The sequence below is a fragment of the Curcuma longa genome, chromosome 1, assembly GCF_044706935.1.
Source record: "Curcuma longa cultivar G26 ecotype Majalengka, Jawa Barat chromosome 1, ITB_CL_G26_1.1, whole genome shotgun sequence".
Lineage (NCBI taxonomy): Eukaryota > Viridiplantae > Streptophyta > Magnoliopsida > Zingiberales > Zingiberaceae > Curcuma > Curcuma longa.
Genome location: NC_133861.1, coordinates 16,029,114 through 16,045,962, shown reverse-complemented (window position 1 = coordinate 16,045,962; position 16,849 = coordinate 16,029,114). Strand labels below are relative to the sequence as shown.

At 34.1% G+C, this 16,849-nt stretch overlaps 1 protein-coding gene across 1 annotated transcript in view; it reads left to right on the top strand.

Moving 5' to 3' along the window:
• Nucleotides 1-16,849, top strand: part of LOC141832838 (callose synthase 7-like) — a 36,322-nt gene that overhangs the window by 975 nt on the left and 18,498 nt on the right. Inside the window, exons 2-12 of the mRNA XM_074720214.1 lie at nucleotides 325-425; nucleotides 7,921-8,033; nucleotides 8,139-8,226; nucleotides 8,335-8,442; nucleotides 8,536-8,703; nucleotides 8,817-8,906; nucleotides 8,997-9,088; nucleotides 9,189-9,309; nucleotides 15,277-15,411; nucleotides 15,539-15,615; nucleotides 15,681-15,771. Coding sequence (XP_074576315.1) covers nucleotides 325-425; nucleotides 7,921-8,033; nucleotides 8,139-8,226; nucleotides 8,335-8,442; nucleotides 8,536-8,703; nucleotides 8,817-8,906; nucleotides 8,997-9,088; nucleotides 9,189-9,309; nucleotides 15,277-15,411; nucleotides 15,539-15,615; nucleotides 15,681-15,771 — 1,184 coding nt within the window. The remainder of the gene's footprint in view (nucleotides 1-324; nucleotides 426-7,920; nucleotides 8,034-8,138; nucleotides 8,227-8,334; nucleotides 8,443-8,535; nucleotides 8,704-8,816; nucleotides 8,907-8,996; nucleotides 9,089-9,188; nucleotides 9,310-15,276; nucleotides 15,412-15,538; nucleotides 15,616-15,680; nucleotides 15,772-16,849) is intronic.

Genomic DNA, 16,849 nt, shown 5'->3' with positions numbered 1-16,849 from the left:
ACATTCCATCTAATTCCTATAACCTCCGTGGCGTGGATTCAATACCTTAACTTTTGTAGGATAGGCTAGGGGAGAATGACCAACATAAAACTACAGGGCAAGGGAATTTGGGATAACCAGAGTGTCTGGTAGTACTGGCTTTTGTTTCTCCATTTCTATAGCTTATTAACTGATGAAAGTCGTCTAGACTTTCTCCTAGATAGTGAGTTTATTTTTCCTTTGTGGTCACTAAAATTTCAAATTGCTAAAATTTTCATACTATTCTGCATAATCTTTTTGAAATCTTATATGATTAATGGGAATGTTTTTTTTTTCCTGATCAAGGTCGTTTTCATGCATTTGAGAAGGCCCATAATCTGGATCCTACATCAAGCATGCGTGGTGTTCGTCAATTCAAAACATACCTCTTACGCAGGCTAGAAAGGGTACATATATATTGATCGATAATGATTTTCCCCCAATATTTTTGTATCTTCTTGAACATGTTGTTTTCTTTTAATTATATTTTACTTGGCATACCAAATCCTAATGGTCTTAAGCTATTAGGAAAGTAACAAAATTATATATTTTTGTTTCACAAGTCAAAATCTTAGTCTAACACTTATTCGTGATTAAAGTGGGACTTGTCTTGGACCTTACAGAGTAAATCAGAATAATGAGACTATTTTATTTTGATAAGATTTGCTTGCTATGTTGAATCCTAATGGTTTAAGCTTCTAGAAAAGGCACAAAATTATATACTTTTGTATAACAAGCGAAAATCTTAATCTAACACCTGGTCGTGCTTAAGGTGGGATTTATCTTGGACATTCAATACAAAGGCACAGTAGAGCAGACTAATGAGGGAAATTTCAGTTTTTTTTTCTTTTCAATTTTTGTTTTTTCCAATTTTTTTGGAGGGGTGGGGGGTGGCTAAGGTCTTGACCTATGCCTAACCATCATAGTATGATTTAACCATAACAAAAATGATTATTTTAAATTTTTTTCATGTTTACTTTAGCTTGTGAGCATAGATCGAATTGAAAAGGAACAAAAAATAGAATTATTTTTTGAATAATGTTAATACCTTTGTGGTAGTTGCACAAAAATTTGCATGAACTCTACTTGTCCACATGGCTGGAGGGGTTAAGGTTGACGTAGGCTCAGAGATCAGAGTATCATTTAATTGTATTGTTGTAATGGTAGAAACTACACAATGCAACAAAAATGATCATTTTAAATATTTACACGTTTGTTTTACCCCGTGAACTTAGATCAAGCTGAAAAGGAACCTATATATATATATATATATATATATATATATATACGGTTTTGATATGCCGCGCGACGTATCCTGCGCATCCGTTCGCGACTCCTCCGACGTTCGCTGCTTCTCCGCCGCTGTTCACCGTCGTCCGACCACCAACGGCCGCCGGACCGGATGCGTTGGAAGGCCAACTCGCCGGCGCTCCGGCCGGACCCGGATTCCCGCCGGATTGTGGCCGGAATCCGGCCGAAATCCGGCCAGAAACGTGACAGAGCCTCTGTTGGGCGATTCCGGCCGAATCACGGCCGGAGACCGGCCGCGGTCGACGCGCCCGGCGCCGGCGCGTCGACCGCGTCCGGTCTCCGGCCGTGATTCGGCCGGAATCCGGCCGATTTCCGCCGGAATCGGCCAACAGCGCCTCTGTCGCGTTTCTGCCGGATTCCGGCCGGATTCCGGCCACAATCCGGCCGGAATCCGATGCCAATGTGTGCGCCGTCGAGTTGTGATTCCAACGAGTCCGAAATTGCGGCCAACGGTGATCGGACGGCGACGAACGGCGACGATGAATGAGAGGAGGTCGGCTGTCGCGGAGGTGCCGCGCGGCGTTTGTCGCGCGGCATATCATTCCTCTATATATATATATATATATATATATATATATATATATATATATATATATATATATTGAATAATGTTGCTACCTTTGTGCATAAAAATTTGCTCCATCTCTACTTGTTCACATGGTTTGGGATCTTGTCATAGTGTAGAGGTGTTAGTGTTTGAATGAGGCGTATGACACAACAATGATGACACGATACATGAGACAAAGCAGAGAGAGCGACTAGGTTTATTGTTTAAAAACACATCTTGTGTATTTAGATTTGAGGCCTCCCATTGTGTTTATGGCATTATTACTAACAATCGCATCTATTCATTATTTCTCATTTATTTTTTTCTTTAATTTCCATATTTAGCCCGCATTTTCACAGCCCATTTAACTTTTTCCTATTTGCACTTAATCCTTTACTTGTATGTCAGTGATTCAATTTCATATGTATGCAACACTTTCCCTCAAGATGGAGGATGTATATCATCTTGTCAATGCATGTTATAAAAGAACATAACTGCAACTGTAACTTTTCTATTACAAAGTTTTATGCTTGTTTGGTGTGTTTATTGGCACCTGGATCACTAATCATTTTGAAACAGTATGGATAGTTGCTTATTTCCAGAGTACAATTGGGTTTAGTTTCATTAAATTTTGTTAGGATCGGTGCGTTCGCTAGAGGGGGGGGGGGTGAATAGCGTTTTTCGACTTTCTCTGCAAATTTGTTAGCGGAAGCAAAAAGATAAAGATAAATTGCAAAGAACCAAACGCTAACCCGGTCGATTTACTTGGTATCCACCTCAACGAGGTGACTAATCCAAGGATCCACACACACAACCGACGATTCCACTATGAGAAAAACCTCCTTCTCGAATCACACGTCGAAGGTGGAGAAACCTTCACAACACGATGTCTTCCTCGTACAAGATCTTTAATGAAGTATGAGAGGAAGAAAAGAGCTTTTACAAATGTCAGAGAGCAGTAAAGAAGATGAATGAATGTTGTTGTTTTCTCTGCGACGTTGACCGCTCTTTTTATAAATTTCAGTGCACCAGTCGACTGCTACTAGGGCCAGTCGACTGATGGGCTTCAATGGCAATTAAATATGCATTTAATTTGCCAGCTGTCACCTCAACGGTAGTATATCAGTCGACTGCTCCATGGCCAGTCGACTGCCCCAGTCGACTGTCAACTCGACTGATTTTTCTGTGCTTGTCTGTGTATGCTCCGGATCACCATCAGTCGACTGCTGGCAGGGCCAGTCGACTGCCAGAGCTGAAAGCTTCCCCTTTCAGCTTCTCTTCACCCCTTAGCCTTGATGCAAGCCTTCAAACGTCTTCCACAAGCCTCGTACTTTTCCTTGCACTAGCTTGAGACATTTCCTTCGACTTCATCGTGCTAAGACATCCTTGCCAAGAGGCTGCGCCTCCGAGACTTCATCCTTGCCAAGAGGCCGCGCCTCCGGGACTTCATCCTTGCCAAGAGGCCGCGCCTTTCACCAATTGCCAGGTCTCCACTCCTGGGCTTTCCTGTGGACTCAAACCACACATGTTAGATAACAACGCATTGCCTAACTTAAACTGATTTAGCCAAACATTAAAATCCAAATCACTTGGGGAAAATTGTCCCAACAATCTCCCCCTTTTTGATGTTTGGCAAAAATCATTTACGTTAGGTCTTTAAATACAACATGTATAATATCTCCATACATAATCATGCTTTAATCAGAATTAATCAAGTAAGCATAAACATTAAGCATGAATAAGTAATCATGAAAGCCTAACTTTCCATTTTATTCTCCCCCTTTTTGACATACAACAAAAAGAATCAGGGAATATCAGAGTAAATAATGGATAAGTAATCAAAGGCATTATAAGAAACATGAACTCTTTTCCAATGAATTATGACAAATGTTATAATTTTCTCCCCCTTAATCCTTACTTCTCCTTTGTTCACGTACTAAAACCATAAAATGAAACATACAAGCACATTAGTGAACAAGGAGTACATTCAATATTGCAAAATGAAATCAAAGATTCATTGAAAAATCAGCATAATATATTAACCAGAGAGATCAGTCGACTGCTCCATGGCTAGTCGACTGCCCCAGTCGACTGTCAACTCGACTGATTTTTCTGTGCTTGTCTGTGTGTGCTCCGGATCACCATCAGTCGACTGCTGGCAGGACCAGTCGACTGCCAGAGTTGAAAGCTTCCCCTTTCAGCTTCTCTTCACCCCTTAGCCTTGATGCAAGCTTTCAAATGTTTTCCACAAGCCTTGTACTCTTCCTTGCACTAGCTTGAGACATTTCCCTCGATTTCATCGTGCTAAACATCCTTGCCAAGAGGCCGCGCCTCCGGGACTTCATCCTTGCCAAGAGGCCGCGCCTCCGGGACTTTACCAATTGCCAGGTCTCCACTCCTGGGCTTTCCTGTGGACTCAAACCACACATGTTAGATAACAACGCATTGCCTAACTTAAACTGATTTAGCCAAATATTAAAATCCAAATCACTTGGGGAAAATTGCCCCAACAAATTTCAATTCAGACTAACTTTTCATTAAATATTTTGAAATTTTTTTACTTTAATTGTTGTTTATTTAGCTTTTGCACTTCATTTAGCTATCATATTTCATCATATTACCACCAAATGATACAATATCCTGATGAGGATGGTCTGACTAAGTAACTTGGCCTAATCTCTATCCTAGAAAGTGCTTGTAATGTGCACACATCTATTTTGATACATCAATTTTCTTTGCGGGTTAAGTATCTAAAGTTTTGAGAAGCAAGCCTGCAATATATATGGTACAACAAACATAACTTTTCAGTGTTAGCTGGGGCCAGATAAACATAGTGAATAGCTTAGAAATCTACTATTAAACATTGATTACACTGCGACCTATATTTCTAATTCTTTTATATTATAATAGTTTAACTTTAATTTCTGAATCACTTGCCATACTGTATAATTGAAAATTTTCAGAGTTGACAAACTGGACAAATATGCTTACTTTCTGAATATATTAGACATTTGTAATCCAAAGGGATAATCATAGTTTTTGTGTGATGTTATATGATTCATTCATCAGAGGACACTTAGAGTATACAGAAGATGTTTAATAATAAGTTCAATGAAGAAATTAATGAATGGGCATCAGTTATTGAAAACCCAATCATTGTATATTAGTATTGCTAATTTGTTTTTAATGATTTTTAAGAAAATAATAGTGTAACTTATTTATTTGCAAAACTTTGTATCTTAAAAATTTCAAAGCATGAGTGTTCAATTCTTTAAACATTTTTGTAGTCTTGAATCTCACTCAACTTAAAAAATGGCATTGCACCTAACAATGTCTAGAACTATAAATAGAAATCTTCCTAATCTAGGATGCTTTTTGAGATCTTTAATAGTGGCAACAATGTTAAGTTTGGCATAGGATTTTGTTGAGATCGTCGCAGGGGAAGATCTTGCAACGTGGCGAAAGCTTGACAATTTTAAATTTTCTTCACCAGCAATGTATGTTAGGATTAAATACAAATTTGGTCGTGAGGCCGACTGTGTGGGGCCGCTAGGGTGGCGGATTCCACCTTTTGTAGAATAGGATTAAATACATATTTAAAAACAATTTTTTCAATTAGGATGATACCTTGTGGAAGCTACTCACATGAAGATGATCAATCTCTATATTGTTTACGTGGCCTTGAGCACTTGTCCTGGTGAAGAGGTGCTACCATCCGCAAGAGGAGAGAGTATCCACTTTTCTAAACGATGAATGAGAAGGAGATGGTTGAATACCCATAAGGGGTTGATGACACAATGAGGGAGGTGAGCAGTGATGATGGCCAAGGGGGGCAAGGTATTGTAGCACACTTATATTATGTCTCTCTTAATTTCTATTTGTCTCAGTTCATGAGACATTTATATAGGTGGTCCCCAACCACCTTTAAATCCCTATAGATCAATTCCTAAGTTTTAGGAAATATTTTACTTAGCTTTAAAAGCTTAATTAGTAGTTTACCTAATAGTTAATCTAGAAATAATTTTAAATGAAATTATTCATTTTGAGCTCTTGTAAACTAATTAAAATAATTTCTTCAATACTTGTAGAGTTTATTTTGGCTTTTAAAATTTTAAAATTTAATTTATTTCTTATTAAATTTAATTTTTTCTAGTCAATTTTAATTGCATAAACTAACTCGTAATTTTGCAATCAAACCTCTATTTCCTACAAAAGAAGGAAGCAATTAGGGAAAAAAGTGAAGATTTTGTTCAATTATTCATTTGATGGAAGGAATGAGGGAGTGAAAAAAATTTAAAATTTTATTTGGCTAAGTTATTATTTTTTTTAAAACACACATTTGATTTTTTTTATGCTCGGATTTGAAATTCATTCTGTGCAGAAGTGAGTTTCTTTGCCCTAATTGAGCATAAGCAATATAGAGGAAAATTAGTATCTATTACTAAAATAGTATCCTATTAGAATCTTTTATTGCAATCTAGTAATTGTATGAAAAAATTAATCATAGTATGCAATTACATAGCAATGAATCAATTAATCCAATTATCTTTATGACACTATCACTGACACATTCATCAATATTGTCGCCATCATGCTTGTCCCAACTATTTGTGGTTTTGCATGAATTTTATGCCATCATTATTGAACTTTATTTAAGAATTTTTCAAATTGATTTCAAATGGGATCCTGTTCCATCCCAAAATGATTTGGGAGTGGATTCCTCTCAATATAAGCACACGTGGACTACCACATCCATCAATGTAGGACTAGGAACGTGGAGCACTTTGTCTTCCACAGTAAATATTGTTGAACTTCTTGGCCTGTCAAATTTATTTGTAGTTTATTTCTAGTTCTATATTAAGAAGTCATGGTGTGAAGTTCCAGATTATGGCTCTTCAAGATTCAGAAATATTTCCACTAACTTAAACTTTGAATCCAACCTTACCCATTACTATGTTGTAATATATAGTAGTTTTAGATACCATTTGTTATATCCCATAGTGGGATTAACATAACATCTTGCAGGAGGATCAGATGGTTAAATTAAATTAGTATAATAACTGATGATGGAGGGGTACTATTTATATACCTAAATACATGGCTGTTGCTTTTTGTCAGGGCATGACATTTTTTATATGGAAAAATTTGTTTGTTATGTTTTAAATTTGTGCTTGCTTTCCATTTAGTGGTTTGGTATTTATTTTGAAGAGTCAAGTAATATTCTATAAATTTGCACTGGGAATGGAAAAAAAAAAATTGTTGTTCAAGATAATTCCAGGCAAAGTTTTGGCACAATGGCACACTATATTAGCATAAAAGTTTTGAAGAAAGCTCTAGATTTTTTTTGTCTTTGTTGTATCATAGAAGTGAAGGGGAGCCTTGGCGCAACGGTAAGGTTGCTGCCGTGTGGCCTAAAGGTCACGGGTTCAAATCCTGGAAACAGCCTCTTGCCAAAGGCAGGGTAAGACTGCGTACATTGGATTCCCTCCCTGGACCCCGCAAGGCGGGAGCCTCGTGCACCGGGCTGCCCTTTGTTGTATCATAGAAGTGAAATTTCCATAACCTAGTCACATACAGTTTTATTAGGGGCAATTTTCAAGGTAAGTCATTCAACACATCTAGTTTGGATTCAAGGTAAGCTCTACATATTATCCACTAGTTTACCTTTTTTGCTCCAAGTTGGACAAATCTAGTTAGGATTTGCCAAAGAAGAGATCGAGAAGGCTGATGTGTGTTCTGCTACAGTGCTGCATTTTGGTTCTGGAGTGGAACAAGGGCTTCTCACGTTATACAGGCTTGACATCACTGTGACTTTGAACCATTCTAGCATATATTTTTATTCTTTTCTGTCAAAAGTGTTATATCTTACTGATCTTTGTCTGATCGCACAATGGTTTTAGCATATATCCTACCTTAATTTGAGTGGGAGGCAGTTTTTTCTAACTAGCACAGTCATGCCAGATCATTGTTCTTCTACTTATGTGTACATGAGATACATTGGTCTTTAGTAATCTTGTTAAATTTATTTTCTCATTTGACTGCAGGATGAAGCCGAAACAAAGCCACAACTTGCTAGAAATGATCCAAAAGAAATACAAATATACTATAAGAATTACTATGAAACTTACATCAAGGAAGGTCCTGTCAAAATAAAACCGTAAGACTATCGTAGATAGACTTTTTTATTATTGTACTAATCAGCAATCTTTTCTATAAAATACTATTACATCTTACTACTACATGTCAATCTATGATTGTACAGTGTGGATATGGCTAAACATTATCAAATTTTATCTGTGCTATATGATGTTCTGAAGACTGTGGTGCCTCCTGAGAGAGTAGAGGCTGAGGTTTGTCTTAAATTTTTGGAGTATACATGCTCTTTTGACATTTTGTATATTTTCTATCTAATATGAATATAGAAAACAGTAAACCAGTAACTGAATCCATGCTTGCAGATAAATAGGTATGCCACAGAAATTGAGAGAAAAAAACGTCACTTTGGACAGTACAACATTCTTCCTCTTCATGTTTCTGGTGCTTCTGAAATCATGGTGCTTCCAGAGGTGGCTTACCTATTAATTTCTCTTCTTGCTTGTGTAGGGCATTGAGAATAATTTTTTTTTTACTTTTCCCTTTTAACATTGTGGTCCTTACAGATACGAGCTGCATTGAATGAATTGCGTAAAGTGGATAACCTTCCAAGACCCAGATTGCAGTCCACAGCAAATTCACAAAACCTAACTAATAATACCTTGGTGCATGATGATGGGGATCATTCTATTCATGATTTGCTAGACTGGCTTGGATTTGTGTTTCGTTTTCAAGTAAAGAGCATAGTTTTTTATGAATGCAATCTTTCTTCTGTGCAAATTCTACTGGCCCTATTTTTTTGTTTATTCAGTTGATAAACCAGCAAATACAATTTCTGTAAGTGCAGAAAGGAAATGTTGCGAATCAACGAGAACATTTGGTTCTGTTACTTGCAAATATTGACATAAGGAAAAGAACCCAGGATGATTATGCACGGGTAATTATGTTCCTGCAATGGTATTCCTATGCCCAGAGCTTGGCATGTTTACTTTTATGTGCATTTATAGCTCACCCCTTCTATTTACAGTTGGATATTGCGACTGTGAGGCAACTGGCAAAGAAAGTTTTTAAGAATTATCGTTCATGGTGTGACTATTTACATTGCCCTTGTAACATCAAGTGAGTTATATATAATATATATAATTAGTTGGATACTTCAAGACAGCATTCAAATTAAACCACATGGTTTAAATCTATAATTTTACAATATTCAAAACAGGCCTTCCAGTATTGAGGATGCACAACGGGAACTTCTTTATATTGGTTTGTACTTCCTTATTTGGGGTGAGGCTTCCAGTATTCGGTTTATGCCTGAATGCCTTTGCTACATATTCCATCATGTAAGTGTAGTTTTATACATTAGTGTCTCTTGCTTAATGCATACTAAAATTTTCATCCGATGTTCTGTTAACAAGAATGTAAAATCCAGTCTAAAATTGCGAATAGAAAAAGTTCAGTTGGGATGTAATTATTATTAAAAATCATATTTTATGGCTAAAATATTTTTTTTTTCATTTCATTATACATAGTTCGGTGTTTGTCACTATCCAGGGTGAATAAGAACATCTATAACCTTCATAGGATCTACTACACTAGAAACTATTATTCATACACTGTACATTTCCTGATGCCCAAACTGTTCAACAGTTAGTTCAGGCTTTAAGATTGATAAGAATAATGTTGTCACTTTGATCAAACATATAAGTGTCACATATGCAACATCAACTTTCATCAGGGGCAATTATATCTATATAATTACCATGTGTTGACTAATTAAACAATATTATTATGTCAAAAATGGATCTCTAGTCTAAGTGGCGGGTCTAAACTTTGTACACAGGTCTATGGATTCTATGTAGGCAAATTTAATATAACAACTGATAATAAAAGACACCTTTAATTCCTCTTATCATGGTTTTTATTTTATTTTATTTACCATATAAAAGTTACCATGATTGCTTTGATTTTTTTTTAATATTTTTAGCATCTGACAAACATAAAGTTGTTATTGATCTGATTATCGAACTTGTTTGTTAACATTATGTTCATTTTATGAATTAAATCATAGTATTAACCAAAAAGAATTATGTGGATGAGATTTTAAAAGAAACTTTTTTTTTAATAGGAAAAAATATTGATATTACATGATCTAATTTTATAGATTGAGTAAAAATATTGATTATAGAGTTATAGAGTTGTGCACCTCTGATAATTATTAAAAGGGAAAGTTCTTAGTTTCCAAGTAACTTTTTTTTTTTTTTTTGTAAAAGGGATTCTTGTTTGTAATAAAAGATGGGTGACATTAGCCATCAAAATAAAAAAATGAACAATTTCATTGAAACTGTTTGATTGTCATTCTCAAAGCTAAATCATTCTGATGTATTAATTGTTTGAATACAATTGTAGTATTAGTTGTGAATGTATTCATGTGATATAAGTGTGCTATTTATGATGGATTATTGATGACTTTTGCCCCTAATAGGAGGAAATGGATTATTTGATGCAAAATTGTTCATTTATGATTGTTTTCCTTCATCACGAATAAAATTCATAATTTTTATATGTTGTTATTTTTTGTATGCATTCTATTGCAGTAAAGTTGTTTGTGATAAAGGATGAGTGATTTTTTACCCTCAAAAGGAAAATAAATAATTTCATATAAAAATAAAATTATTTTTGGATTAATTCCATGTTAACGACAAAAATAATGAATTAAACTAACATTTCATTCCAATTCTAAGTTCAATACAATAACAACCATACCTTATCTCACTAGGTGGAGTCGGCTATATAGATCCTTCTACGCCATTGAGCTCTATCAATTCTAAGTTCAACAACAAATCTAAATTAATACAATGCAAAAATACTCTCTAAATATGTCGGTCATTGGGGAGGAGGGCCGAGGTTATAGATTGTTATACAAAGTGGCAAAGGGCCTTGCTTGGATGCAAAAGAGGAGAAATAGTAGGTGATTGTAGGGAGGTAGTTGATTGGAAGAAAAGGGGATGGCTAATAGTAAAATCTTGGTTGTAAATTAACCACATGTTAGTGAACAATCTTGGTGTTTGGAATAATAAAGGATGTTTATGTTCACTTACAATAAATAAGTTTAAACATTAGTAAGCTCAGTTTGTTAATGTTCATAAAAAGTTCATGAATAATTATGAATAAACTTATTTATTAACTTGTCTAAAATTTAATTATAAATTCATTTCTTAATTTTAAAAAAATACAAATATAGTAATATATAAAATTATAATCTTAAATTTTATAATCCTAACGAACGACTTAATATCATAAAATTTTAAACTCTCTAATATAACATGATCTATATATGAGATTTGAACTTTCATTCCTTATTGCTTAGAGAATATATTCCACCTCCTACCCTAACATCATAACCTAGGCCAATAGCATCTCTTTTTCTTTTTTTTTTTTTACCTTAATGTATTGCAAGCTTTTGTAACACTTGTCATTAATTACCCCGATTATTGAAGCCCTCGGCTCTATAACAATGTTTTTGGTTGGTCTGCCACCTACTGATCATGGCGTTAATCATAAACTCACATTTTTAGAAGCTACATGCAATAACCAATTGTAATTAAAAGATGGTGAGGACATATGTAAGAAGCATAATAAATTCTATAATTAAAAAAGAACTAATAAATTCTACTGTTAGAAAAAAAAAGTTAAATGTATTAAATTGAAGAACAAAAACAAAGGATAGAATTACTAAAGAATTTATTAATATAATAAAAACATATATATTATCTTCTGTTGAGCTCATTATAGAGAAAGAAGATTTAGATGTATGTGAAATGAACATTGTTCCACTTACATTATTCTTTTGTTCCTATTTATAGATTTTAAGTCATTTAAAATGACCATCAAACGGCTTCACACACAGAATTCATACTAAATTAACCTTACTGTACTATTATTTTTTAGTTAAATTTTTTTAATGCTTAAAATCTAGAAGGAAGAGCGTGATCAAACTTAATAAATTATTTTAAATGTATATTATTTTGATTGATGTGTGAATGAATAAATGCTAAATTTGAATATTAGTGGGAAACACTTGAAATAAAAGTTTTTAAGATATATAAGATTTAAGTTTAGTAGTATTAAAGGTTACTAAACAATTGTTAAGTTAGGAGATAATGAGTTATTTGTGATTGAAAATTTTAAGTATCTAAGAATGTTATTGCAAAAGGATTGAGAGTTGATAGAGATACTTTACATAAGATACAAAAATGATAATTGAAATAGAGGAGAATATCAAGTGAATATTATGATCGTAAGATACCTATAAAATTTAAAAGGAAAGTTTTGCAAAACGATGATTAGAACTACTATGTTATATGAAATTGAAGTTGGACTATTAAATAAGCAAACGAATAAAAGATGAGAATTACAGAGATAAGGATGTTAAAATAGATGTGTAAATATATATGGATGGATAGGATAGGAAACTAAAATATTAAAATGAAAATTGAAGTTGCACGTGCACTTATTAAGGAAAAATTCTTAAATACGTGTTAAAAATGATCATCCAATAAATATCCTAATTAGATGATATGAGATCATTATAAATACGCATATTAATAGAGAAAGATAAAAAAAATATTTATTACTAATAATAAAATAGGATAAAATTTATTTAAATATAATGATGATATAGTAAGAGATTGAATTTAATGGCATAAGATGATTCATATAAGATCTCACTCGGTGAAATAAAGACTTTAGTGATTGTTGGTGTTGTATGTGAGAATTTTATAGTCATCAATTTTTTTGACAAAATTGATGATCTTAAGAAATTTAAAATATAAAAAAATAATATGGGCATGCTCAGGAAATACTATGAATGTAGAAAGTAGGGTTGTAAATGAATCGAACGTTCGTGAACAAACTTGGTGTTTAGCTTGGTAAGAGTTTGTTTATGTTCATTCAATACACACAAGATCAATTAAATAAACAAGCTTGAACACATATGTTTAACTCATTAATATTCGTAAACAACATTCGTGAACAACGTATGTGAATAATATTTGTGAACCATATTCATCAATAAAACTCGGAATCAACATACTAAATAAAGAAAGAAAGTTTCAAAATAAATAAATAAATTTGTATTATCAAACTCAATAATCAACTAAAAAAGCTTAAAATGTAAAAGTTTCAAACAATCAAACAAGCTTGATTTGAGAGTTCGATAACATCTAAACGAACCATGCTCAAGCCAAACTTGAACCAAGTTTAAGCTCATAAAAAAGAAATCAAGCCAAGCTTGAACAATCATTTCAAAAACTTGGTTCATTTTAGGTTCGACTTGGTTACCTTATCAAACAAGCTTGAACACTATAAAGCTTGGCTCGTTTCGGCTTAGCTTGTTACAACCCTAAGAGTGGAGCACATTTGGATATTCTATTTGAGATGCCTTAGATTAACTTTTATAGATGCAAATCGATCACCATCAATCGTCTGATTATTATTGATATTGATCCACCATTTTTGGATTTTATCTGCAACTGCTATTGAATCTGCTAACCGTGTCATCAGTCAATTTGTATTTACCATGATTGGATCATATAAATTCGTGATCAAATCCACTAAATCACGATCTCGCCATCTTTATCTGCTGAAGACATTATTTGCAGATTATATCATCAGTCGATTGCTATTTACCATCCATCAACTAACCATAGCCGATATCCCGAATCGTGACTGTCATCCATTGATTGCTACTTACCATAGTTCATTGCTCTTGCCATTAGTTGGTTGATCAAAATTTTATTGTGACTGTATCATGTGTTGACTGAATCTTCTAATTCAATATTCTATTAGTCCATTAATCAAGATTTTATCTTATTTAACATTTACAATACTTAAATCTAAACATCTATGTTTGTTGTCACCAATGGACTCGACTTGGAATAGAAGTTGATTTGTCACAAGTTTTTCCATTCACTTTGATCCTAAAATACCTTTTCTTGGTTAAGTCATCGTCAAAATGAGATAGCTACCCTTGCCCAAGTTACAGCTCTCTCACATTTCACTTGCTAAGAGTTCACCTCTTGGATTTTTTTTCTAGCGTCATACCGTTCTCACTCTACCTAGACTTCTCGTCTGCCAAGAGGTATCACCTTTGAATCGTTTTTCATTTGTTTAGTATCTGGTCCATCTTGACCTATTAGGACTTCATTTGTTAACACCGGTTGGACTTTCAAATTTTGATACACGTGTGAAATCACAGATATATCCTAACTTAAACTTGGTAGAAATATTGAAACCACATGCAATGCTAAAATATTTTCTGTAGCAACACAATCGCTATGCTGTTGTGACACATGTGAAGGTTTATTTCATTGTAGTTTCTACCTCAGCAGCCTCTAGCTTCAGTGAAAAATTAGATTTGTTGCAATGTTTACGCACAGCGTTATTGTGTCTTGTGACGACTTTTATAGTGCTTGCAGATTGCAACATGTAACAAAACTGTCACAAACAGCTGCCACATATGCCTGTATTTTTAGTGGGTATAGTGGGTATCTTTTCTCTCACCACTCTCTCTGTTCCCCGTCTTTCTCCTCTCTTGTCTTCCTCTACACTTTTTCTCTCCTGCCACGATCTCATCTTCTTTGTAATTAAGGATGCCGTTCCATTTTGTATCCTCTGTAGCATAGTTGTGACACTTCTTTGTAAATGAAGTATTATACTCTATAAGAGGGCAGAAATCTGAATATTTAAACTCATTATGAACATATACTAAGCTCCCCTAATATAGCTCTTAATGGTGCAATGACTGAATCATTTTTTCATTTGAGCAACTCAAAAGTAAGGTTTTCTCAGAAAATACGACTCCAGAATTTGTAATTAAATGACAACTAAAAATGAAAGACTCACTAGAAGTAACAAAGAAACTCATCTAAAAGGCCTTCATCTAAGTCCAACCAATGTGGTTTGGGTCAATGAACTGTACATAAAAACCCTAAATGCCTTTGAGAATTGAAATTTATATCTAAATAACATGTATTTATTTCGTTTGTGCTTGAATACAATTTCCATGCTGCATCAATAAATGCTATACAAACAAATAAAATAAAAAGTATAATAGTACACTGCTATATAGAAGTTACTATTTTATTCTTGCCAGCATGGTATTTATATTCTTTTGATACTAACACTTGGTTATTTTCATCAGTTATATTTTTTTATACTTGCCATCAAATTCCAACCTTCAAATTTCTTGTTATATTTTTTCATGTATGTTAAATGGTAATTTAATTATAATTTGTTATTGATATAAGATGGCGAACGAGCTTGATGGAATTTTAAACAGTAATGTTCAGTCAGTCACTGGTGGTTATTTTGAACCTATATATCAAGGTGAAGAATCATTTCTGCAGAATATTGTGACTCCGATCTATAAGGTTCTGGTAAAGGTATTTGTATCTGCCTCACATAAGTTGAGTGTTTATTATGTTATTATTCACCTGAATCTTCCCAATTGTCTCTTCTTTGTAACTACCTATACAATAATGAGATGTCTGTTATGTTCAAATGTGGCAGGAAGTCCAAAGGAGCAAACGAGGTAGTGTCAGCCATTCAAGATGGAGAAACTACGATGATCTGAATGAATATTTTTGGTTAGTAATTTTTTAGTTCAAATTCTATTACCTGAGTGTTTTACAAAGTAATTCCTCTATTGCAGGTCAAAAGAGTGTTTTCATGATTTAGGTTGGCCAATTAAACCTGAAGCACATTTTTTTACGAATCCAGTGGCCATAGCCACAAAATCTGAGGTTATCTTCATACCCAAGTAAAATGATGGTTTTTTGTTAGTGAAATATTTAATTTTTTTTCTTAAGCTCTTTAGGCAAGTTGCATAGTTCAGTTTGCCAGTTGTCATTCTTAAAAGATCTTGAGTAGAGTGAATATGCTTATGAAATAAATTTTTACAGATTAACTCGCTCCACAATTTTGATGCTGACAATACAGCAGCATAATTCTTTCTAGATTTGAAACTAGTATCAAGTATAATCACCAATATGACATTCCTATGCATGTAAGTGCTACTTTGTTGTATCACGATTCATGTCTCTCCAACACTTGGGGTGATTTGCTTAGTAAATGTGGGTACTTGCTGATATGCATATCAAGCCTTGTTGGACTTGTCTGGGTTACAGACCTTATACTGGGAAGGAGACAACTATCCTTGGCACTACTAATGGTCATTGAGATCATAGGTTAATAGCTACATGGGTACAAGTTAAGACAGTCTTCTTGAGGTAGGAAGAGGAGAAAGAAATTAAGACTATTTGAGGGAAGAGAGTAAGGAAGAAAGGAAGGGATTTTCTTTGTTTGTCTAGTTGAAAAGAAATGAAAGAAGAGGGTATATGAGAAATAATAACTTTAAACCTTTGATCTTGTCATTTCTAAGACATGCAGGGTTAATTTACTCTTTTCAACATTTCTCTCTTTCTCCTCTCTTCCACCCACTTTTGGAAAGACCTAAAAGAGATTCAGGTTGTTTTGTTATTTACCTTATTTTTTGTTCCACCAACAAATTAGACAAAGGACTATTTTCCTCCTCTCTTTTGTTTGGCTTCCCTTCCTCTCAAGTGGATACAACACAAGTCCCACATGAAATATTTAGTCACGGTGGTATTATGTGTTCGGTACACATGTATTAGTTCTCTTTTGATAAATATAATCTTGTCCCTCTCGACTTGGTGTCAAAGTGATTTCTCTCTTAAGGTTCAAGTTTCTCTTTTCCTATAATAGTGAGGCTGTGTATTTCACATGATGATCACAATTCCTTTTCTTCTTCACAACAAGTTTCTATCTTCCCTTCTCTATTCTAATAATCACTATTTACCC